The sequence below is a fragment of the Equus asinus genome, chromosome 1 (assembly GCF_041296235.1).
Source record: "Equus asinus isolate D_3611 breed Donkey chromosome 1, EquAss-T2T_v2, whole genome shotgun sequence".
In the NCBI taxonomy this organism is placed as follows: domain Eukaryota; kingdom Metazoa; phylum Chordata; class Mammalia; order Perissodactyla; family Equidae; genus Equus; species Equus asinus.
Window position 1 is genome coordinate 145,203,864 of NC_091790.1, and position 25,557 is coordinate 145,229,420.

The following is a 25,557-nucleotide window of genomic DNA, read 5'->3' on the forward strand; positions in this document are numbered from 1 at the left end:
ACAAAAATTGCTAAAACAAACCCCTCTAATAATTCTCCCTAATTCAAATCTCTTCATACTCAATCCGCCCATGAGTCATCTAACTTTAATGAGAACTGAGTGATGTCACTTACTGTTCTAAAATATCTTAACAGCTCTCCACAATCTTCCTGAGAACATCCATCTTCAGCTAGGCCTACAAGGCGTTCCATGATTTGATCCTTGCTCTCCTCACGGCCTCACCTTCCACTGCCTTGAGGGCTCTTCCCCTCCACCTTCTGGCTAACATTCCCACTCCTCCTTTATAACTCAGTTATGTCGCAAGCTGCCTCTCTTCTGAGAAGCCTCCCCTCTGCATTGAAATGGCTTTTCTCTATGTTCAAACCATAAGTAATATTCTCCTCCTAGACTTCTTGTCATTTTTGTCAATTCCTCTTGTCAGGAATGAATCTTTTGGTTTTTTTTTTTTTTTTCCCGTGGTGAGGAAGATTTGCCCTGAGCTAACATTCATTGCCAATCTTCCTCTTTTTTTGCTTGAAGAAGATTACCCCTGACCTAACATCCATGCCAGTCTTCCTCTATTTTGTATGTGGAATGCCATCACAGCATGACTGGTGAGTGGTGTAGGTCTGTGCCCAGGATCCAAACCCCCAAACCTGGGCTGCCAAAGTTGAGCACATGGAACTTTAACCACTGGCCACAAGGCTGGTCCCAGGAATGAATATTTTATCTCTGTATTCCCAGGGTTTAGCACAATGCTTGGACCAAAGTATATAGTAAAGAGATTTAGGAAGTAATTTTTTCTCTTTTTCAAAAACACGAAATGTGAATCTAAGCTGTACAGGTGTTGTGGGAACTGCAGAAGGAGAAATCCCCCTCATGGCCATTGTCAGTGGGGTACCTACTTCTGGGTCTGGATGTGTCCTCTGCTCAGACGTCCTTTTCTGCAGCTCAGCACAGCCAGAGGGCCCTGTGGCAGAACTGGTCCCCCAGCACCAACTGTGTCCCGGCTATGTCTCCATGTCAGGCCATAGCATCTCTGAGATGTCCTCCGTGCCACCCCAGGGCTGCTGAAATCCAGGGGCTCTCTCTAGGCTCTTGGGTTTAGCCAGGGCTTGTAGCCGTTTCTCCTCTTCTCACCGGCATGGTGCAGGAAGGCTTCTCTCTGAGAGCACTACACCTGTCCTCTCCACATTCAAAGCTCATCTCCAAATTTCAAGGCAAACGGTCTGTCCTGCCCCTCCCCAGGGCCCAGGCAGGAGGGTGTGTGCGCATGCATATTGCTGGCGGTCTCTCACTCGTATGTTACTTTCCTGTTTCATCTACAACTCTCATCTCTCTAACTTGGAGTGTTTTTAATCAGTGATGAGGATGAGGAAGTAGGAAAAAACTGGCTCTGCCTGCTTTTATCTTTTCAGTCTTATGCCTAGATAATGCCTTCTGAAAATAAAAGTTGTGCAATTTGCATCTCTATTATTTGGTCACAATCTGCCGCTCTTGCCTGGGAAAATAATAGTCTCATGCCTTAAAGCACAGGGAAAAGAAATTAAAAAAAATTATCTCCCAACTGATGAAAAATTTTATGTAAGTTTAAGAGAAATATTTCTGAGCTGAATATTTTGGTTTGTTATTCCACTAGAATGTTGTGTTATTTTCACTTATCCATCAAACAGTAGGTATTTATGAAACACCAGGCTCAGAACTGAGCTAAATACTGTGGAGGATGCAAAAGAAATGTAAGTACTTGAAAAGTGAATAAACAAATTGCTAAATTGATAAAATTTCTTCCTGTTGCTTGACTTTTAAACTAGTTAGAAAAGTAATTTAAAAGTTGTTTAATGATAGATCTAAACCAAAAATTTTTTTAAAAATTCTAGGAAGAATTATTAGATCAAGAATTTTAATTTTGCTATGCGTATTCCATTCCTTTCAGATTTGGCGTGTTGAAAACAATGGTAGGATCGAAATTGACCAAAACTCCTATGGCGAATTCTATGGTGGTGACTGCTACATTATCCTCTACACTTATCCCAGAGGACAGATTATCTACACCTGGTAAGTTTTTCTCTTTCACAAGATCTCAAGTTCCACAGGGGCCATATTTTTCTCCAATATTGAATTCCATGCAATATGGGGTAGAATTATCGTGTAGTTACCCCGGTGAGATTTGTATAGCATGCATGTAATTTTTCTTTCAATATGATCTCGACTATGTTTTGTAGCTGCTATCCACAAGCAGGAGAGGTTAGATAAAAATCCTCTCTAGTTTAGGAAAAAGGTTTTGATATTCAAATAGTATTCTTTTAGTAGATACATTGTTGAATATCTCACGTTCTAGGCAAGCTAACCCTCCAGCTAGCCAGCGTTGGATACCATGTCTTCTTATTGTTAAAATCCGCAGAGACCCAGCCTGATTGGAGCTGCAAGATTGCAGTGAGGCAAACCCTCTGAGGGATGTATGTATGATTTACGATTCTATTTCATATGCCAGAGACCTCAAATTGCATCCTTATTCTTTGAAAACCATGAAATTCCTAGCAATAATGGAGAAAAAAAATGTATCCACAACCTAATGGTTTTGCATAGTGTTTGAGTTAGTTGAAGAGTAAGTTGACTTAGTTAGAGTCAGTGCCATCCATGGCTGTGCTTTAACAGGAAATATCCAACCAAGTAAGTGAAGTGCACAGACTATGCTGGGGACATTTCTCTTTGATCCGTATCCTGCCAGATGACAGAGTCATGTTGGTCCCCACAGCGTGACTACTAACTGCTTACACTGACCAGTGCCTTGAGCCCAACCAAGTTCAGGGGATGGGGTGACTATCCCTATCCTGTAGGCTCTTGCTTCCCTAAGTGTGGTCTGGCAACAAGAAACATTGGGGTCACTTGGGAGCTGGTTAGAAATGTAGAATCTCGGGCTTCACCTTTGACCCCCTAAAGCAGAACATGCATTTTAACAAGATCACAGGGTGATTCGTATGCTCTTTAATGATTGACAGGCCCTGCCTTAGGCAGTGGTTCTCAACACTGGCTGCATATAGGAAGCTGGACACTTTCTCACAAATCCAAATGCCTGGCCTCCACCTCAACCCAAATGCATCTCACTCTCTCACTGTCGGCGGCAGGACTCCTGAGATTCTAATGTACCCCACAGCCAGCATAATGAAGACCACTCTACCCGGGGACATTTCTAACCCCTCAGCCACATCAGGTCCTGTCAAAGATGAATGTCTGTAGTGCTTTTTGTTTTAATAATAAAAAACTCACTGAATTTAGAAAAAAAGGAATGCCATCATTGAACCGAAAACTCAATTTGAGAAACTACATTGTCTTTTTTTTTTTTTAAACATTGACACCTGGGCTAACAACTGTTGCCACTCCCAAACCACCCCCCCCCCCCCCCCCGCCGTACACAGTTGTATATCTTAGTTGCATGTCCTTCTAGTTGTGGGATGTGGGACGCCACCTCAACGTGGCCTGACGAGCGGTGCCATGTCTGCGCCCAGGATCCGAACCCTGGGCCGCTGCAGCGGAGCCCGCAAACTTAACCACTCGGCCACAGAGCCGGCCCGACATGTGTCTTACATGGTGCTTGATGTGAGAGAGACAAAAATTTTGAGACATTATTTAGTATATTATGAAAACTTAGTATATTATCAAGGCTTTTTCATAAACATAAAGGGAGAAAATTGAATTACAAACATAAACCTCTTCTATGAAGCCGCATTGTCCGACCGATTCAATGAAGCACAGCAATCTTCAGTTATCTTCAGAAATCTTCAGTTAGAAGAGGACTTTCACACTTCAGAAATCCAGGAGTATGGTGTGTTCTACTCAAAGAGTTTGTCATTCTTTCTTAAAAAGCAAATTGAATTATGTTGGTACCATGGGTTTGTTTGACTTTATTATGTTATAATATTCTCACGAATATTTGAACACATATAGTCTACAAAAACCACATTGTATTGTCTATAGAGTAGAATGCCTGCTCTTTGAAGTTTTTTTCTCTTTGCTTTTGTTATTGAGGTAACGTTGGTTTATAACATTCTGTACATTTCAGAAGTACATCACTATATTTTCGACTTCTATATAGCCTACATCATATTCTGTATTGAAGATGCCATCTTCATAGCAACCATTTTTGGGGTAACATGTTTGTGCCAGCAAAGTGCCAGGTGTTTCCATGTATTATCTGTTTTCTTCATAACCAGGTTATTTTCAAAAGAAAAAAAGGGAAGGGAGGGGAGGAATCAGACAGATTAAGTAATTAAACCCAAAGTCACAGCTGCGGTATCTGGTAAAGCCGCTTTTCCCACCCTCACCTGCAGCTCTCTTTAACTCTAGGCCTGAGTGCAGGTATACCCTGTAGGTATGTCCTTGTTTTGCAATTTCCTTTTCTAAAATTTTAATTTAGAGAGGTCTTTGTGCAAAGTGTGGCATTTCCAGGAATAACTTACTTGTTCCCAGTCAGCTGTTCTTTTACATTCTCTTTCTTGGTCTTCCTCTTAATTCTCTTTTGTATGTAAAAAAATATAATTGATTGTGCACTTAGATCTGACAAGAAAGACTGAGCGAAGAATTCAAGAGAATATTTTGAAGAATTAACAATTTGAAATCCACGTAAATAGTTACTCAGATATAACTAAAACAGACTAAATGCAGTTATAAATTTTAAATGCATTAGCTATTCATTAAATCATCTGAAAGGATTCATTGAGCTCTTTCTATGTGCCAAGCACTGTGCTAGAGATTAAAGATAGAGTGGTGGAAAAAAAAAAATACAACCTGTGTCCCCAAGAACTTACAGTTTAAAGAGAGGCAGATGATTAACAAGCATTTCAATGAAGTATGAAAGATTTTAAGATAAGAACAAACTGAGTGGTCTTTAGACAGACAACCAAGCCCACTCCAGGCTACTGGTGAAGGGCTCCTAGACGAAGGGACGTCTAAGTGGGAGCAGAAGTGGGAGCCAGGCAGGCAAGCAGATAGAGAAGTTGTTCCAAGCAGTGTGGGGACAAGTGTGCTCTTATCTACTAATCATGTTGTGTGGCTGGAGCAAAGTTAGGCAGCAAAAGATAAAACTAGAGGAATTAGAAGAAGCCAAATTGTGAATGGCCTTCTAACCATCTGAGGGGAGTAAACTTTATTTTCAGGGCATTGGGAGCCAGCCAAAGAGTTTGCTCGGGGACGTGATTGGTTTTCAGGTTGGAGAAATTAGTCTGGTTGACTTCTAAAGAGTGGACTGGTGGGAGAAGACTGGAGGCAGCCAGGCTATTGGAGATTTGTTGCAATCATCCAGCTGAATGATAATGTGGCCAGAACTCAATATAAGGGCAACGGGAAGGGAGAGGATGAGACAAATTTGCAAGGAATTAAGGATTTGGCATCTGAAAGACTGGTTATGGGGAACGAAGAAGATGACCAAGTCAGGGATGACTCCCAGATTTCTGGTCCGTGCAGAAGTGGTAATGTTTCATTCACTAAGATAAAGAACTCTGGAGGAGAGTAAGTCTGCCTCCAGGCTCCCCCAGCCCCCCATAAAAAATTCAAAGGGAAGGAGAAGATAATGAGGGTCCACCACACTGTTAATAGTTACCATCTTTGGGCTGAGACTGGGGATGGGGGAGGGGTCATTTAGTTTTCTTCTTTCCAATTTGATGTGTTCAGCATACCTATGATGAGACTGTATGACTTTTTGAGATATCAAGAATGTAACTTAGATACTTGAGAGTCCTTTTATGCCTTTACCATATAATGCCACAGATGTTAAATATGTGCATTTGTTAATGTTGTGTGGTTTGTGGACCTTCCAAAGCTTCCATAAAGGTAGTGAAGAGGCATTTAAAAAATAAGCAGTTCTCTTCAAGACTAGCTTTCAAATTAAACAACTTTCCAGTTTATGGGATAATTTCAATGCCAGGATGTAAACAGGTTAAATCCAGGAGGCAGAGTTAAAGGTGAAAGATTAGAATTAAATCAACTTCTGAATACACAAATTTGTCTTTTTGTTTCTGAAAGCACTTATATTCTAAAACGATAGGAGACAGTTTCAGCACTGATCTTTTCTTTGAAATGTCAGGTAATTGAAATTGAACAAACATTGAACAATGGCAATGATGAGTCTTTCTAAGCAGTAAATTCCATTTTCATGCAGCATTTATTTTTAATGAGCAACAAGCACCACAGCTTTATAAAGAAGAAATCATGTCAAAGTAGATTGATTTTTTTCCTTTGAGCATAGGATTTCAAAATTAGAGGCAAAGAGCAACTTTATTATGTCTTGATTGTAGTGGAGCACTTGACCCCCTGGGTCATGGATCCATAAAGCAAGTTAGTTTGAATCTGTGTGGATGAGAGCATGGGTCACTTTGACAGGAAGAGGAGGAGGGCCTCCAGATAAGGAGTGAAGTATTTTATATTGAGTCATTGGGCCAGCCCCAGTGGCCTACTAGTTAAGTTCAGTGTGCTCTGCTTTGGTGGCCCAGGTTCAGTTCCTGGGCACAGACCTCCACCACTCATCTGTCAGTGTCCATGCTTGGCAGTGGCTCATATACATAATAGAGGAAGATTGGCAACAGATGTTAGCTCAGGGCAAATCTTTCTCAGCAAAAAAGAGGAAGACTGGCAAGTGATGTTAGCTCAGGGTGAATCTTCCTCAGCTAAAAAATAAAAAAAAGAGTCGGAAGGCAAAAGTCTGGTGATTTTTTTCAGGTTTGCTGGTTGAATTGTTCCAGGAAAACAAAAAGAAAAATGGAGACAAAAGTTTGGTGATGTTGTCTATTAGTTGTTTGAATTTTTTTCCTGCAAAACAAAAAAGCAAAATGGAAGACTAGCCAGGAAACCACAGATAGGATGAAGGAATGACAGGTGGTAACACAGCCTGCTGTTTCCTGGGCTCGGTGTTACTCCCCACCCTGTGTTCCCAGTGGCTTGCAGAAGTGTTTGTTAGCATTATAGGCTCATGGAAAATTTAGGCTATTAACATTAAAAGACTATATTTTTATGGGTGCCTTTATTAGAGGAAGCATTTTTAATTTTCTTTTAAAGGTGTGCCTGACATGAACACACACTTCCTTTTTTTTCTTTTTTTTTTTTTTTTTTGCCCTCCACTATAGAGCATTTTTATATCAATCATTTGGCTATGTTGGTGCAATGAGATATTCTGAGATAAATAAGACGCGCCCCCTGCACCCAGTGCTTAGGGGAGTGCATGTGTGTGTGTGTGTGGCGGGTGTTTGCTGCCCAGGATGGGAGGTTATTGTTAATCTGTTCTGGTTATAGAACAGGAAGGTCATTCTCAAGGTTTCAGAAGAAGAGCTATGGTTAACTTTCAAAACCTAATTCCAGGATTAGTATTCCTCCTGCTAACCCCAAGTCAAATAAACATGGGAGAATTGGCTAAAAGCACACAATGCTCACTGCTGTGGCTGCTTTCACCCACCCACCCACAAACTCATCAAACAAGCACATCTCCCAAAGAGTGCCTCTAAGGTTAAGCTAGTGATGGGAGTTACAGCCACAAGCTACCCTAGAAAGAGAAAGTGCAAATGAATGGACAAATTGATTTATTGACCTTTCTCTGGATCACTGGTAGTTTAGCTTCTCTTATGGTTTTATTAATAATTCCTTTAAAGAATTGCTAGAATGACATAATGGGGCCAGCCATTGCCTACTTCTGATGATTATTTTCTCAATCTTTCTGGGTCCAGACATTTGGTACTATGCTCACCAAATATTCATGGGAAGACAAAATGCCTGTAATATCCAGCCTAATTGATTTGGCTCAGAGTCTCCTACTCAAATGGACTATTTTTACTATGGAGATGATTTTCCAAACTAGGCAGCTCCCACTTGAAATCAGATAGACTTGATTACTTAGCTAAGTTGTGTAAGGAGCTAAGCCTCCATTTCTTTACCTATAAAATGGAGATAAAAATACTCACTGTATGTAGTGCTTGACAATACACAGGACAGTTCATGGCTCAGTGTTAGTACTTGCAAAAAATGCTAGCTTCTACAGGCATATCAGGTTAAAACAGTTGGTTTCTTTTGATCTTTCATAACAAGTTTCTGCTTGAAATGCCTACATTAGAAGGTCTTAAAACTTAAATACAAGCTAATTTATTTTACTTCTGTTCCTCCAGGCAAGGAGCCAATGCCACGAGAGACGAGCTGACAACATCGGCTTTCCTGACTGTTCAGTTGGATAGGTCCCTTGGAGGACAGGCTGTGCAGGTTGGGATATGTTTGCCCCCAAAACTTAGACAAGTTAACATTTTGCTAGCCCACGGCCTAGTTAAGCCCCTCCCAAGTTGGGGTGGGAATTTGACATTTTCTAAATACTACCTTTTTTTCATTTTGAAATTCAAATATTCCTACTCTCATGCCATATTCTCAGATTCAGGAGAAAAGGGAGCAAACAAACACCAAAACAAACAAAATAAAACTATTAACAGATTTAAGAGCCCAAAAGAATCTTTCCTTTTGAATCATATCATGTGTCAGTGACAGTCACTAGACATTAAAACTTTTCTGAGTTACCACTTTCCAGCTGTTGTTAAACAGATGTGGTAGATAAAATTATTCCCCATACCCATCCGTGCAAAGATGTCAACATCCTAATCCTCAAGACCTGTGAATATGTTTTATTACAAGGCAAAGGAGAATTAAGATTGGAGATAGAGTTAAGGTAGTTAATCAACAGATTTTGAAACAGGAGGGTAATCTGGGATCACTGGGTGGGCCCAGGATAATCACAAGGATCCTTACAAGTGAACAGGAAGGCAGGCAGGGTTAGAAGGAGGCAGTTTGGGAAAGATGCAAGCAGCAATTGCTAGCTTTAAAGATGGAAAGGGCCCCTAGCCAATGAATATGGGTAACCTCTAGAAGCTGGAAAAGACAAGGAAATGGATTCAGCCCTAGAGCCTCCAAAAATGAATGTAGCCCAGCGACACCTGGGTTTTAGTCCAGGGAGACTCATTTTGGACTTGTGACCTCCAGAACTGAAGATAAATTTGTGCTGGTTTAAGTCACTAAAATCATCATAATTTGTTACAGCAGCAATAGGAATTAAATACAGCAGTAGAGAACAAGCACAGATTAATAATTCTAATTAGTAGTAAAAAAATAGAACAATATTTTGTACACTCTCAAATCCTAAAAGTGCCCAAGTTATGTTTTGCACAGGCGGACTGAAAGAAACCTTGATAAGAGAGCGTGGATCCTTATTTTTCCCTTCCGGGTTGTAGAATCTTGACTGAAACAAAGTCCAACACCCAAAGGGGAGGGGAGAAATGGAGGGGAGGGGAAAAGATGAGGAGAAAGGGGAGGGGAGGGGAGAAAAACCAGAAGGGAGGGAAGGGAAGAGAGGGAGGAAGATCACAGAGGAGAAAGTGAGAGGGGAGGAGAGGAGAGAAGAGGAAAGAGAAAGGAGAGGATGATGTGAGGGAGGAGAGAGATGAATCCTTTATTTGGGTGTTTCTGAAAATAATTTGTTGAAAATGACTGAATCCAAATTCAGAGTGTAAATTCCATATAAGTATAAATGAGCCAAGTTTTTAGTATATATATTTATGTATAGAAAGAGAGAGAGATTGAAATAGAAAAAAGATGGGAGAGAGAAATATGTGTTGACTTATTTATTATAAAAGTTTGAATATCATCCAATGGGAATCCGATATCAGCATCTAGTTCTAGTTCTCATTGTGTCGAAGGGACCCTTTCCAGCCGGGTTTGCCCTTCATTCCTCTTTTCTCAAGCTCAGCTGCTCCTCTTCTTATGTTTGGGGTGGTGTATCTGCTACTTGTTTCAGCACACTTATTAGTAACCACAGGAAATTCTTGCTCTTTGCTTATTGAATTCCTTGATGTGGAAGTTAAATATAGGCTTTAAGGAGACTCTGTTTCCCTCCAGTGTGCTCCAGTGTGTCTACTCCTCTTCTTAACCCCAGGGGTGGCGCTGGCTTGTTTCTTGGCCCTACAGCAAGCTCTCCCTGGTTCATTCATATTCATGCCTTCTCTCTCTCTCTCCACCCGCCTGCCCCCCATTCCCTCGCTCACTTCCTAGCTGGAGCAGCCCACACTACTTGATTTTTTCTGCTTGCTTGTGTATTTTCTCTGGCTAGTTTTTGGGAAGGAGTCTGCTCCCATCTGTTGGGAAAAGCATCCTCCAGATCGTGGTCGAGACTGAGAGCAAGTGGTGGTTTGGCCAGTGTGGTGACATTTCTGATACAGCAGGATGAGCATTCCCTTTGCAGAGCTGTGTCGGTTTAACTTCCTCAGGCCTGATGTTAAGTGAGCTAAGATTCTGTGTGGTGCACAAGTTTTTTTTTTTTTTTCAAATCTTTGTAAATGTGTAACTGCTTCTTCAAAGGTAGTAATTAAATAGAGAGGTAAGCCTGATACTTTAGAACATAAAATCAAGATGAGAAGGCTCAATTTGGTTCTCCATCTGGTTTCCTTTCTACCTTGTTAATGGATATATAAAGCAACTTAGATCTAAATTTAACTTAGATCTAAGATGCGTATTAACTTTTTATATTAAATTATGCAAAAACTTTGAAGATGTGTATTGCGCTTTTTAAATTCTGTATTTCATAGTAAAATATTTGATATGCCCAATGAATAAATTTCCGTTCATTGTTAGCCAGGTGAATCCTAAATTGACATTGAAATGGTAGTGTTTAATTTAATCGCTAGATGGCAGTAGTTTACAATAATGCATAAACAACTCAAGTCCTTTATTGCTGTTTTAAACATTCCTTTGTAGAGTGTATATTAACAGTGTTGCAAATTTTTCGATTTACCTTTTCTCTTTAATTCTCATTTCACAGTGGAAGTTGGGTCTTAATCAGTGGCCCCCTTTCTTTTAGGTTGGCAATTTAGGTTTTCTCACTGTTATGGGAAATGCTAAGCCAACAACAGTTTTAGATATTCCTAACTGATCTCACCCCAAGTTTTGGGACTGTGACTCAAAAGACACTTTCATAATTTCTACTTGCTTCTTTGAATGTCTGCTAATTGAAAGGTATCTGTGAAGTTAATTATTTTCAGTGCTCCCTAGGCCGCCCTACAATGGTATGCGCATCAGTATTCCCATTCACTTGGCTTCTAGAAAAAGACACATTGGACTAGGTGAGACAGTTCAATTTTAGCATAAGGCAGAATCATTGAAAAAAAATAGGGGACCAGCACAAAATTTGAACACTTTATGTAAAAAAATACATCAATAGTTTATGGAAGAAATAGGAAATTCATTCTAATCCACTATCTGGTGTGAAGCTAATAGGTGAAATTAAATAATTTACCATTTATTTTCTTTGATTTTCTTATCCTGGAAAGTCCTTATATTGTACTTTTAAGCAAATCTATTACCATTTTAAAGGTAAGTTAAAAAGTAGAAAGTATATTCCATTTATTTTTGCCAGTTTCTGATGTTTGGATAGAAATCTTTTATCCATTCCCACATGGATTTATGATTATTTTATCATCTCACAGTTGTAGGGATGTAGAAATAAGGAGTATGCTTCTGTGTTGTCTTATCTTTTGAAGCATTTGGATGCTTGTCTCTTAACCTTCTGAACAAGATCCAAACCATGTGAGAAGCAAGGATATCTCTAAACATCTGTAAAGTGTTGGTGCTCTTGAGGAAAGAGTGATTTTCGTAAAAGACGGCATACGTCAGCACTTTGTTGTTTTCTGTCTTTAGGACACGTAGATAAACAGACCTACGTCTTTGTGCTCTCTGGAAGCAGAAAGTGCTGCAGTATGCTGCTGTTTCCCTGAGGAGAAGCTGTTCAGGGTGCTGTGTCCAGAGTAACAAATGATTCTTAAGTCAGTGAGGAAACTGCTTGTTATTAACGGCTATTTTCTGTTAATCATCATTCCTACAGCTCTTGATTTGTGGTTTATTTTTTGTTTTGTTTCCAAAAAGAAAAATAAGAACACATTTGGAAGGACAGCAGTCTATCACTGCACTCATTATCATTTCTTTTATCATCCTCACCCCCAGATTCGAGTGTCCCAAGGCAAAGAACCTGCTCACCTGCTGAGTTTGTTCAAAGACAAACCGCTCATTATTTACAAGGATGGAACCTCAAAGAAAGGGGGTCAGACGCCTGCTCCCCCTACACGCCTCTTTCAAGTCCGGAGAAACTTGGCATCTATCACCAGAATCGTGGAGGTAATATTGTGCATCCAATAAAACGTGCCTTGCTTATGGTCTTCCCAGTGGACCTGAATCATCTACAAATATTAGTCTGTAAGAAATTGGCGAGTAAACTCCCTTCATTTCTGTAATGAATCCAGTGTTCACAATAAAAAATATTAAAAGTAGGAGAATCAGTAAAAAGTTAACTCCAGATACCAGGCCTCTCATATTTTTCAACTGTGTTGTACAAAAACAAATGAATTTTAAGAATAATATAACAAATAAGGCTGTCAAAGGCCTGAGGCAGCTTAAGCTCTATTTTGAAAGGCCTGGAGCAAGATGGATGGCAGGTGATGGTCAGGTGACCACACTGGGGAAATTCAAGAGGGAAGGCCTTTGTTTGTACAAGTATAATGAACGTGGGAAGCAAGCTTCACCACCCTTGGCCAGAACCATAACTCAACTGGCCAAATAAGCTGTGTCTGACAGCAGCTGTGCAAGAAATCAAACCCAGTATCACAGTGTCATAAGACAAGAAGGCCTCCAGGTGTGGGCAAGGCCAGCAGGCCTGGCTTTTTCAATGGCTGAGTGCTTTGACCTCTGGGATGATCCATCACACCTCTCATCCTGGTCACCTCAGTCACCATTGAAATGCAAGTCTCCCACGTCACCCATAAACTGCCCTGTATGCTCTGCAAACCCCCCAACCTGGACCCACCTGCCAGCACTTCCCCTTCACACGAGCCACTGAGCTGAGCCCTTCAAACCGGGTCAGTCATCGCGTCCCTCTACCTCCAACCTCCCTCTTCGCCTTCTTGCTCTATGGCTGTCCCCTGAGGATGCAGATTCCCATATAGCCCTCTCACGTGGAAGCTGTGTTTTTCCCCAGTGCCCTCTTACCAGAGATGGGGGTGGGCAGGGTCCCCTCCTTGCTCACCCCTGCCTCTTTGACTTCTGTCCTTCCTATCAGACTCTCCCTCCCTCAGCCCCCTTGTACTGTCATCTCCAGAGCTGCCAGTCCTTCCCCTCTTACTCTTCGACAGCTTCAGCCGTTGTCGCACTATCTCCATCACTCTGGCTTCTCTCATCCAGCAGTCTTGTCCTTGACCCCATTTCATCTCACACTCCATGGTCCTATACTAAACCTTGTCATTGGTGATAACTTTAGCACCTCAGAAACCTGTTTCAAACATCTGATCTCTGACAGCCATCTCCTGTCCTTTACCCCCTCACTCCAGGATGCACATTCCAACAAGTCTCCCTGAAGCCATATACCCTCTCCATCTAGCACACCCTTCATGTCCTCCTCCCACTCCAAATCGCCAGTGTCCCTGCTCTCTACTGATAACTGGCGCAGAATCCACACGAGAATCACCTTCTCTACGCCCCTCCAATTTCACCAACTTGGCTGCATCTGTACATATGTATTCTCTTTTTAATATATAAATACTAAATTATTTAATAAATTAATATCAATACATTCTTATCCATAAATTAATAATAATAATGTTTGTATGAAGTAATATATTGGTAAATAAATTAATGCATATTTATTACATAAATAAATAAAATGTGACTCCTGTCTGAGGCCAAATTCTGTAGTACCCCTTCCCCCCAACCCAGCTTCTCTCCAGGATCCCCTGCCCTCTGGCCTTTCTAAAGACTTTTCTGGATTTCTTTCTGCCCCATGTTCATATCTCACTTCCAGTTCAGCATTATTGCAGGCAATAATCTCCCTTCTCTTCTGTATCATCAATTTATTCTTCGGTCCTGGATTATTTACTTTGAAATACAATCATGCCTTTAAAACACTTTCATCCTTTCTTTAAAAACTCTCTCTTGACCCTGAGCCTCCCACAGACCACATCCTTTCTCTGTCATCCTTAAGAGTACAGATCCTCAAAATAGTTGTCTTCACTCACTCAGTCCCTACTTTTTGAGCCTGTTCTCTCTAAAGCCACTCTGCTCAGGTGTCCATTCCCGCCACTCCACCAAAATGGTGTTCATCTAGTTTGCCAGTGACCTGTCTTTGCCTCAGCCAAAAGTCTCCTCCCCAATCCCACTTTCTTAACCTTCGCTAGCATTTGCCACAGTTGCCCTTTCCTGCCTTCTTGAAACACTGGGTTTTTTTCACCAGGCTTCTGGAACACTGCTTGTATCAGGATTTCTTCCAAACTTCAGGGCCACTCTTCTGAAGAGTGTTTTCACTCCAGTCCAGTTCTGCTGGACTCTCCTCCTCTGCTTGTCCTCTAAGCACTTGAGCGCTCCAAGGCTCAGTCTTGGCCCTCTTCAGAGTGATCTCATTCAGCCATATAGTTTCAATGCCATCATATGAATTGATCTCATCCAGAACATTCTGTGCACAGATTCTCATGTGTTCAATTATGACTAATTTATTTTTAAAGCCGTCAAGTTGACAAGCTGTCATCAACAGGCCTTCTCAGTTGATTTCAGATGGAAGAGTCAATGAGAATCGTTGCAGTGGTCTCTTTCCCAGTGGGCGCTTCTCTGTGAGACGTTATTTCCTTGCAGCCTCTCAAACTGGCCTTCACATTCCCAGCCTCTCTGAAATCATTGTTTATAAGGCTTTCTGTTTTCATCTCCTGGGAGGCTAAAGCTTTATAACATTCTGTGTTGGAACTCCATCTCTGATCTCACATCAGTCTGGGCATGGGCCTCTCGTCACCTGTCTCTCCATCACCCAAGCTCTTTCCTTTGTACCAATAAGGAGACGTTTGGATTAGAAATTGCAAATCGTGTTTCCTGTAATTCTCCATCACCATATCTGACAGATTCCTTTGAGCTTAGTCCATGAAACCTCGTTCCCACTGATAGATGACTGTAGCCTCTTCCTTAAACGTTACCAACTCCTGAGACATGTCATTAAGACTTCCATCAGCCATTCCTGCCTCCTCTAGTGCTCTCTCTGGGGACAGGATGCTGATGAACCTGGTGAAATCCAGCTCTCCACATAGTTGACACCTTCATCCAGCAGCTCAATGCAGTTGACCTAACAGCATCATTTGGCACAGCTGATCACCAGCTCCTTCTTTGGTTTTGAGGAAGGTTAGCCCTGAGCTAACTGCTGCCAATCCTCCTCTTTTTGCTGAGGAACTACTTTATATGTGGGACGCCTACCACAGCATGGGTGCCAAGTGGTGCCATGTCCGCACCCGGGATCCAAACCGGTGAACCCCAAGCCGCTGAAGTGGAACGTGCGCACTTAACCGCTGCGCCACCAGGCCGGCCCCACCAGCTCCTTCTTGAAACACTCTCTTCATGTGGCCTCAAGAACACCACGCCTTGTTTTCTTCCTCTCTCATGGCTGCTCCACCTCAGTCTTACTTACTGGTTCTTCTTCATCTCTCACATCACATTGAATCCCACAGTCACGCAGAAAGTCATACACATACTGTCACAGTCACACAATGATATGGCCAGACAGAGGTTCTCACAAAGTCACAAAATCACAAGGTCATAGACATAGTCAAAGGCACAAGCCCATCCTAGGACCCTCGGTCTCACCTTCAAATCTGAGACTCTGTACATGCCTGTCCCTGCCCAAAGGTTCTTCCACCTTCAGCCTCATCTTGAGGGCGGAGTCTGGGCTCTTCTGGGTCCCTCTCACTGCTCTGAGCCCACCTGGAAAAGAACTGTGCTAACCTGGCCAATCTCAGACAGTGTGCACAGCTTCTCAGTTGAAAGGAAGGAGTATGTCAATGCTATGTTTTTAATCCCCTATAAATAGTCTTTTATAACTTAAGCTGTAATTTATCTGAACCTGGAGAACCTTTTCATGAATCTTTATTATTATCTCTTTGCCCACATTGGACTCCAGTCCCTGTTTTATGATTTTTGGTGTCCCTTTGATTATTTGATAAACCTCTTTAGTGGGGGAAAGAAAAACTGAACACCTTTGTCATTTGTAAATATTATGCCCTCTTTCCAAAAGCCGGTTATAGCTCGTCCTTGTCCTTATGGTCTCCTTGAATATTATCTTTGTTCCTCATCACTTAAGTTTGGCTAATTTTATTCTTAGATCCTTGTGCCTACTGTCTGAGGGCAGTTGAGTATTAAAGTGACACAGACCAAAGTGTTCTTACCCTGATGTTTCTAACGCCATCGTAGTGTCCCAGTGTCTCCCTGAATTAATATCTTGGGATCAGGACAAAAGGCTGTGGATGGTTTGTCACTGTCACAGGTGCTGGGACATGTTTATTGAGGGAGCAGCAATGAATTTGAATCATTATGTTATTTTTCTTCATACGCTAGGTCGATGTTGATGCAGATTCATTGAATTCCAACGATGTTTTTGTCCTGAAACTGCGACAAAACAATGGCTACATCTGGATAGGCAAAGGTGCCAGCCAGGAGGAAGAGAAAGGAGCCGAGTATGTGGCAAGTGTCCTCAAATGCAAAACCACAAGGATTCAGGAAGGCAGTGAACCAGGTGTGTACTGTGGGGCCAAGGACGCTGACCAGAGCTTGTATTTGGTGTGATTGCAAATCATGTGATTTATTTTTTCCACACATAGTCACATTGTAAAGGTTATAGGGATTAAAAATCCTTCCATTAGTTGCAAAAGTGGGTGATGGTACCTGCTATATTTAAGTAACTCCTTAACATTAAACACAAGGTGAACTAATATTGTTTGTTAATGTAAAGCAATACGGACCACAGGCTCCTGGAAATACATCGGATAACTCAGTGTGTTCTCCACAGAGGAGTTTTGGAATTCCCTTGGAGGGAAAAAAGACTACCAGACCTCGCCACTGCTAGAAACCCAGGCTGAAGACCATCCGCCTCGGCTTTACGGCTGCTCAAACAAAACCGGAAGATTCATTGTAAGTGTCTTGCAAAGCGCTGGAGTCGGACTGGACAGTATTGGGAGAGGCATTCCGGGGTCGGCTCTGCCACTGCAGTCATGTTACCGGTCTCCTTACAGTTTACCTGCAAACCACGGATGATAATCTCTCTGCTCTACACAGAGTTGTTTTAAGAGTCGATGACGTAATGGATGTGACAGCTTAGAAATACTGTGGTGTACTAGAGCAATCAAGCTGCTCTTAAAAATATCAGCTACTTTGCACCTGTGTCAGCATGTGGTAGTTACTTTATGATTATGTAGGTGGTTGGATTTGCTCATTTAATAATTTGATACTTTCTCTGGACAACAATAGTGGTTTTTGATCAAACTATGTAAATTTTACACTTCAGTGTCCCAGGGGAATAAAAAATCTCACCATTTGACTGAATAAAAAATTATCGTGGAAATAGTATCATCACTGGGCAAAATCACAGAAAGCTATATACGCACCTGCAAATTAACTGAAATCAACAGGAATGTTTTCTTTCAGTCATTCACAGTCTTTGCATTCCAGGCAGTTCGAAGTGAAAGTATCTGTGTTCAAGAGTGATTTTTATACTGGGCTCTGAAATATCGTAGGCTGCATGCAACCCCTTATCTCAGTTTAACCACAAAAATCCTGCTGTCTCTGCTTGACATGCTAGGCTTCTGTGTAAGTTTTTCATTTAAAGAATGATCTAAAATTTGATCTAAAGATTTGGTTCCCACATCCTTGTAATTACAAGCTTTATTTTTCAGCACACACACATGAAAATTTCCTGAGCATTTTCCCAGGTACATTGCTTTCTAGAAATAAAACGCTTTGAAGAAGAAACTGCTCATGTACAAACCACACTTGAAGCTTGTAAGTGATTTGACCTAAAAATTAAAGATCTAAGGGCTGGCCCTGTGGTGTAGTGGTTAAGTTCACGCCCTCAGCTTCGGTGGCCTGGGGTTTGCAGGTTCGGATCCTGGGCACGGACCCAGCACCACTCGTCAAGCCGTGCTGTGGCAGCATCCAATATACAAAATGGAGGAAGACTGGCACAGATGTTAGCTCAGGGACCATCTTCCTCAAGCAGAAAGAGGAAAATTGGCAACAAATGTTGACTTAGGGCCGATCTTCCTCACAAAAAGAAAATTAAAGATCTAAATCGTGGATTGTGATGGATTTGGTTGTTGGGTATGGCAGTTTGCTCACTACTTTGCAGGAAACCCTTGTACTTTATAAACTTGTCAGAAAAATCTGTTGTTTTATTCTTTTCACTGTTAATTTGATATTGCATCTAAACTTCTTTTTCAGCATATGCTTCTATAACTCCTTATAAGTATTATTTGCTAATATTGCTGTAAATTACATGTTTGTTTCCAATGAAGATATTTGTCATGCACATATTTAATCGAAATATACTTTTTCTCCACACCTACTCGTTTTCTTGTTTGCTATCTGGATCCCCTTCTACTCCCTTTGCAATTTAATGAAAAGGATCGTTAGTAACAGGTGTTTTATCTTATTATCGCTATCAGAAAGCAGGCTCTAGACATGTAAATTCATAAGAGGCAACAGAGCCTGTTGGTGCTTTTAGAACCAATCTGCCTGTGTGTTTCACTTTCTTGGTGGTATTATTTACTGGCTTTGTGACCTTAGGCTGGTTACTTGCCCTCTCTGTGCTGTAGTTTTCTCATTTGTAAAATGGGCATAATCCTAGTATTACTTCATAGGTTTGTTGTGAGTATTAAACTAGTTGTTGCATATAAAGTTTTAGAACAGTGCCTGGCACAGAGGAAGTGATATTTAAAGTTTTTGTTTGTTTAAATCGTTATGCGATTGGTAAATATTCTGTAAAAAGATAATACAAGCAAATTCCTTGCCCTCTGTAAATGGATAGGTTTTTGTTGTTGTTGTTTTATAACAATCTCAAAATCTCATCAGATTACAAAAAACAGGTATTGTTGTGGCCAGAGGGCTGCAGGTTGCCAGGGGCCAGGTTTATCTGGGCTGGGCTGCTGGGAGGTTCTCCTTGGACTGTAGGTTGGGTTCTGTGCCTGTTTTTCTTGTGACAGAGCCCAGGAGCACAAGAGGGCCCCTGCTGAGTCACCTTTGCTAATGTGACAGGGCTGAGGCCACAGTCAACTCCCCCTACTCTGGGCCGCACAGCAACGTCACATGGCAGAGGGGGGAGGGAAGAATTGGGACCCTACACACCTTCCTAAGGATGGGGTGTTCAACCAGAATTCTTAAAAAATACTGGCCCATTAAAAGTAAAAATAATGAAATTTTGCATATGGAATATTGTTATAATCTCATCTTATTAAAAATTGTTGATTTATTAAAATGACCAGACCTATTGATTTTATTAAAATAATCTTGACCTGATGAAAGACAGTTTAATACTCAGACCATAAACTCAGATATCTGCAGGGATAGGAAGGCAACATAAATCTGTGAAGCAGTGTGTCATAAGGAACTGGACGTCGGGAGAACTGTGGTCACTTTGACTGTGTATGGCCACCTGACGCATTCAAGTGCAACATTTATATTAAGCACTGTGCTTGCCAAATGAGATACCGTCAGTTTGTGATACCCAATTAAACAGATAAACAATTATTTAAATCTTTATCACCCAAAAGGAAGAAAAAAATGACTACCAAAATTTGTTTTTGCTATGCTCCAAAATAATACAAGGCATTTGTGTCCTATGTGTTAGGAAATTACTGCTTTACTATTTGGTCATAAAGCTTTTTCATGCATTTCAGATTGAAGAGGTCCCAGGAGAGTTCACCCAGGAGGATTTAGCAGAAGATGATGTCATGTTACTAGATACTTGGGAACAGGTAAAACTATATTTTGTCCATAACAAGAGAGTATATTTATAGTTGGGAGCTGATAAAACCTGCTTTGAAAAATGGCAAATCTAACATTAAATAGACTGATAGATTTAGGCTATATTTAAAAGAGACTTGGGCCAGCCCCAGTGGCCCAGGGGTTGAGTTTGGTGTGCTCTGCTTTGGCAGCCAAGGTTAGGTTCCCAGACAAGGACCTATACCACTTGTCTGTCAGTGGCCATGCAGTGGCGGCAGCTCACATATGAAAAGAGAAAGATTGGCAGAGATGTTACCTCAGGATGAATCTTCCTCAGCAAAAAAAGAAGAGAGACTCAACACAGTCTGGCAAAAAATAAAACTGATATGCATGGCAAGTTGGTTTTTTAATGTGGAAATAATTCCACAGCTATCATCTTTGGCTATATAGTTTTAGGCCAAAAAACTTCTATTTTTCACTTATTTTTAAAATTCACTCCTAATTTAGTCAAACATTCACCCATTCATTTAACTAATCAGTGCATTAGTGGGTACAGTGCCACAGGGGAAACTGAAATGTTCAGAGTTTCTCTTGAAATTTGATGAGAAGTCATAGGGGACCCCTCCCCTGGGGAAAAAACAGAGAATAGTTTTGAATCTACACAGCAAAATATGTTGCTGTTATATATATCTTTATTTTGGAGAAAATGAATGGTGATTTGACATGCCACATTTGATAATTGGGTTTTTTCTTTAGTCTCTGCGTAAACTAATAATAGTGAAAGGGAAAAATAAATCTTAGGAACTGAATCATAGAACAGTTATGAAACACTTACCTGAATTAGGCCTGATCTTAGAGTCAACCACAGAGATTGTTACCTTTGGGGTCTGCTCAGTTACATTTCCCCTTAGCTTCTTGGTCTAGAATTACCATATTTGAATTTGAGATCTAGGCACAGATTCTCCCCAAGTGAATGGATCATTTGTTACTAGATATGAAATTTAAAACCTCATGTCAATAAAACACCTTTGTGTATTTTAGGATTATAAAATAAGAATGGCATTTCCTTATTCAGAAGAATTTAATTATTCCCATTTTAGTCAACTCTATTATTTCTGTAGTCATGGATACTTTAGAATATTTCCCCCACTACATTTCAAGTTTTAAAGTCCTACTTTCATTTACATTACCCTGCTGTCATGGTTTGTTCTGTGCCCTGCCAGCAAAGATTCCAGCACTTTCAGTGTGAATTAGAATACAATCAAAACTAATTTGACCAAAATTTCTCTGCCAACGAGTAATTTTAAAGTGATTTAAATATAAGGTAATTCAGGAGAATTTTTCAACATTGGGGTATCCAACCTACACATTTCATAAGAAGTACACTTAGAGAATATATAATTTTATGAGGGTTTTTAACCTGCAATAACTTTTTTTTTTTTGGGTGAGGAAGATTGGCCCTGAGCTAGCATCTGTTGCCAATCTTCCTCTTTTTTTTTCTCCCCAAAGTCCCCCAGTACATGGTTGTATATCCTAGTTGTAGGTCCTTCTAGTTCTTCTCTGTGGGAGGCCACCTCAGCATGGCTTGCTGAGCGGTGATAGGTCCATGCCCAGGATCCGAACCAGCGAACCCTGGGCCACCAAAGTAGAGTCCGAGAACTTAACCACTATACCACCAGGCTGGCCCCTAAGTCTCAATATTTAAAAACTAAATATTATAGCACTTTTACCAAAGTGTTACAGGATACAGTACTATAGGAGAACACTAGGCTTACGTCAAAGTTCATAAAGGGAGTCTGGAGTACCCACAAACAAGCTCAGTGTGATCCCCCCAGAATAATAACATGGGAATAATGACTGCCTGACACATCCCAGGGGTGGGTACAAAAAAGAGTGAATATGTTTTTTTTGAGAAAGTTCACTTTATAAACTAGAAAATATGGTGTAAACCTAAAATATCAGAATGTGAAATCCGGAGTCCGACTGGCTGGATATAAGTTTCTCTCCTAATAAGTATAAACACTTTGGAAAGTGGCTGACCTTCCCTGCGCCTCCTGACTTCCGGGGTTGTGAAGATTGAATGAGTGATGTGTGAGACGCACCAAACAGCACATGTAATTACTGTTCGTTTTTCAGATTTTTCTTTGGATTGGCAAAGATGCTAATGAAGTTGAGAAAACAGAATCTCTGAAGTCTGGTAAGCTAAATCCCTTGGAGAATTATGGCAATAGCTCCGAATGGTTATTACCAAGTTTCTAACTGCTCTTTTTCATCATATCCTCCAAAACGACATATCAAAATGGAGAGGAAGCTTAGCTTTCATCTTCAGACTAAAGAGTAATCGAATTTTTTAAACCAAAGAATTTCAGAATAGGAACAAGAAAAATAGGTTTTGTTACCTAATTTAGAATGTAGTTATATCAGTTATTCTGGAAAATTTAAATTCACTTACCTTGTTTATTATGGAAATAGTGAAACCTCCATAACTGTGATAACCTAGATTTTTTAGAAAATTCCTTTGGGTGAGTAATGCTGTTCTTTCTAGCACAATTTTTTTTTTTTTGAAAAACATAATAATTATGCCATAAGGATAATTTCATAAAATTTGGAAATTTTTTAGGCAATAATGAGACTCATGATACATTCCGTGGCAGATGAGAGAAATCAATAAGGAATTATTCATATGGAACAGTATTTGGCTATTTGGGGGCAAGAAAAATTTGATTTATTACTTTTATTGGAAGACTTTTCATTCTATAGTTATTTTAGTTTAATAAAAACTAACTGAATTTGTATGTCTTTGCAACTCTTTTTAGCCAAAGTTTACCTTGAGACAGATCCTTCTGGAAGAGACAAGAGGACTCCAATTGTCATCGTAAAACAGGGCCATGAGCCACCCACTTTCACAGGCTGGTTCCTGGGCTGGGATTCCAGCAAGTAGTAAATTGACCTTTGTAAGAAAAAGCAAACTAACGTTATGGGCCAACTGTCCCATTGCTGTTTTGGAAGAAAAAAGGTTTTTGTTTGTTTGACTTTAGAAAATTAACCTCAGCCATATGGCTATTTTTTAATGCCTAGTATTGTTTTGAAATTCTTTTTAAACTGGAAGTTTTCATATGTTAATATTTTAAACTAACCTAAACATTTGCTATGGACCAATATTAGCTCTGCTGGAAACTGATATCTTTTTATATGACCTTTTAAAAGTGGAAAGCTATGCACAATCTAGGCGAGTTTGTCAGGAAATTTTATAAATCAGGAGCCATTAGCCAGACTTATTCTTTCACATGCCACAGAAGAAAACCATAATGCCTTTGAGGTTATTCTCTTTTCTATGTATTGTGTTCAAAAGAATTGTATATTTGCGGTAAGGTTTATGTTGAGATAGCTTTAAAAGTCGGTTGTCGTTTTCTTCTCTAGTCAATGTGACTTTGAGACCATTGACTCCTAAACATCATTTTCTAAGGGAAACGACCTTTTTTGCTGTTTTAAAAGCCTTTGAAAGCATAGCTCCTTCATGACAAAATAATTTGTATTCTGATTCGCTTAGATATATATGACAGTACATGTTTAATATCACAAAAGGTATGTACCAAAAACTTCACTAATGCTGTCTTTCATTATTAAAATACATCTCTTTTTGAAAAGGTTTTTTGTTGTGACAGTTTATTTAAATGTGATATGTGAGCTAATTACACAGTTAATTTTAAGGTTAAATACTTTTATGCATAAGTAAATATGAATTTAATATTTCTTAATGCATCTTTATTAAGTAGTCAAAATTAAACTTTTCCATGGTAACATAATTGTGAAAGATTTTAAAGATCATGCAGTGCATATGTTGCCTGGGCCCTGTTAGAAGATAAACTGAGGCATATTAAGGATGTGAGGGCGATTGGCTGTGACATCCGTCACTCCACTGATCGCCAGAGTTGGTTCAGCTCACCTGGCTAGCCAGGCAGTGTCCCCTTGCTCCATCACGGCTCATGTGTGACCTTCCCGAAGCTGCCCTCTTGGTCCAAGAGGACGACTTTCCCTGATAGAGGAGGATCCTTCTTCCGTCAAGGGTCTATGAGTGGCTGAGCTCCCCTGCTACAACCTCCCAACATGCTCTCAAGATGGGCTGAGGCGTATTACAAGTTTTAAGAGTTTATTTGAGCAAAAATCTATTTGGATCAGGCAGCGCCAAACCGGAAGTGATTAGGAGCGCTCCACCGACGTGAGCTCAGGGAGAGACTTTTAGAGAGAAGAGGGGGAAGCAGAATAAGGAAATGATTGATTGGCTCTAGCTTAAAGCCTAGTTGGCTCTTGTGATTTGTTGTCCTTAGATTTCAGTTTCATAACCTTGAGGCATTTACAGTCTTAGGTTTTGGTTTGCTTATGCAGGCTGCCATAGAATTAAAGCCACCTCAGCCTAATGGCCTCCTTGTTGAATTAATTTAACAGCCCCCAGAAAACAGGAGTTGGGGCAGAAGATGGAGCACCAGTAAAGTAGAAACCAGCTTTGGCGGGACGTTAGGGGGTGGCTGGGTACGGAGGGGAAGCTACACTTCCATGGAAGGGAGAGTCAGAGCCCGGAGTGGGCTCAGGAATTCTCACCCTTGCTCTGGGGAAAGGAAGGGCGTGCGTGTTTCAGATTGGGTCCTGGCCTGGGTCCTTGCTGGGGGAAGTGGCCTCAGTTCCATTATGGCCTAAGGGTGAATGGGGCGTGAGTGGGAGGTAAGGAAGCAGTGAGAAGATGCACTTGCAGAGACTCTTCATTCCTCCAGTAAATGTCTATGAGGCATCTGCTTGGTGTCAGGCAGCGTTCTAGGCATTTTGAATCCAACGTGAATGAAACAAAATCCCAACTGTCATGGAGTTTATATTCCAGGGAAGAGGCTAACGAAAACAAAGTCCATAAGTAGATATAAAATATATTAGAAGACAAGTTCTATGGAGGAAAAAAATACAGAGCAGGTGGACAGGAAATACTAGGTGAGAGTGGGGTGGGGTGCAATTTAATAGGGTGGTTAGGGAAGGCCTTCTTGTGTAGATGATATATCGCACAGAGAATTGACAGGTGGGAGGAACGAACCTGTGATCACACCAGGCAGAAAGAATCTGAAGTCCAAAGGCCCAGAAGTGGGGGTGTGCCTGATATAATGAGGCTAAAGTCTAAAGAAGCAGGGAGATTCTCTCCTGCTATCACCACTGGACTAGAAAAAATTCATCTTAAACACAATTGCCGTTTTAAGCCTGAGCTATGAAAAGATGGCTTCCCCAAATCCCAAACCCAAGTACTTGGAGGCAGTAATGGTGACACCTGAGGAGACAGCCATGTCATCAGCACAAGCAATACAAGGAGAACATCTCTGTTGAGCAGCAATGCCCCCCTGAAACAGTTGGAGTTGTCACAGAACTTACCAGCAACTACAGCTACTCCATCAAGAAGACTTATGAGCCCTACATTGAGTAAACTGAACGGCAGCTGGTGGAGCGAAGGGATAAAGAGGACTTGTAAAAATTACCTGGAAAGGGTGAGCTAGGGAGTTGCTGTTTTACTTTCACACACAAAGCTGAGATGGCTTGAAGAAACACCTGCCACTCATGTAAAATCAGTGTGGGGGGAGGGGAAGCGGTCTACTTCTACAAAGGTGGACATTTGGTGGATTATAGAAGGGTCTACGATATTGTGTAGTCTTAAAACTAGTTAGATGTAAACCTGGGTAGAAATTAGTCTTTGGATTTCAAATGCAGTTTCTTACAGCCTAATTAATAAATATAAAAGTTTCATAATTA

General features: G+C 40.8%; 1 protein-coding gene across 1 annotated transcript in view; it reads left to right on the plus strand.

Annotated features, from left to right (window-relative positions):
- SCIN (scinderin) overlaps positions 1 to 23,425 on the plus strand; it is a 69,947-nt gene extending 46,522 nt beyond the window's left edge. Inside the window, exons 9-16 of the mRNA XM_014863073.3 lie at positions 1,913 to 2,034; positions 8,124 to 8,214; positions 11,989 to 12,159; positions 16,399 to 16,576; positions 16,850 to 16,971; positions 19,731 to 19,808; positions 21,913 to 21,973; positions 22,593 to 23,425. Coding sequence (XP_014718559.1) covers positions 1,913 to 2,034; positions 8,124 to 8,214; positions 11,989 to 12,159; positions 16,399 to 16,576; positions 16,850 to 16,971; positions 19,731 to 19,808; positions 21,913 to 21,973; positions 22,593 to 22,717 — 948 coding nt within the window. The 3' untranslated portion in view covers positions 22,718 to 23,425. The remainder of the gene's footprint in view (positions 1 to 1,912; positions 2,035 to 8,123; positions 8,215 to 11,988; positions 12,160 to 16,398; positions 16,577 to 16,849; positions 16,972 to 19,730; positions 19,809 to 21,912; positions 21,974 to 22,592) is intronic.
- Positions 23,426 to 25,557: the final 2,132 nt, after the last annotated feature.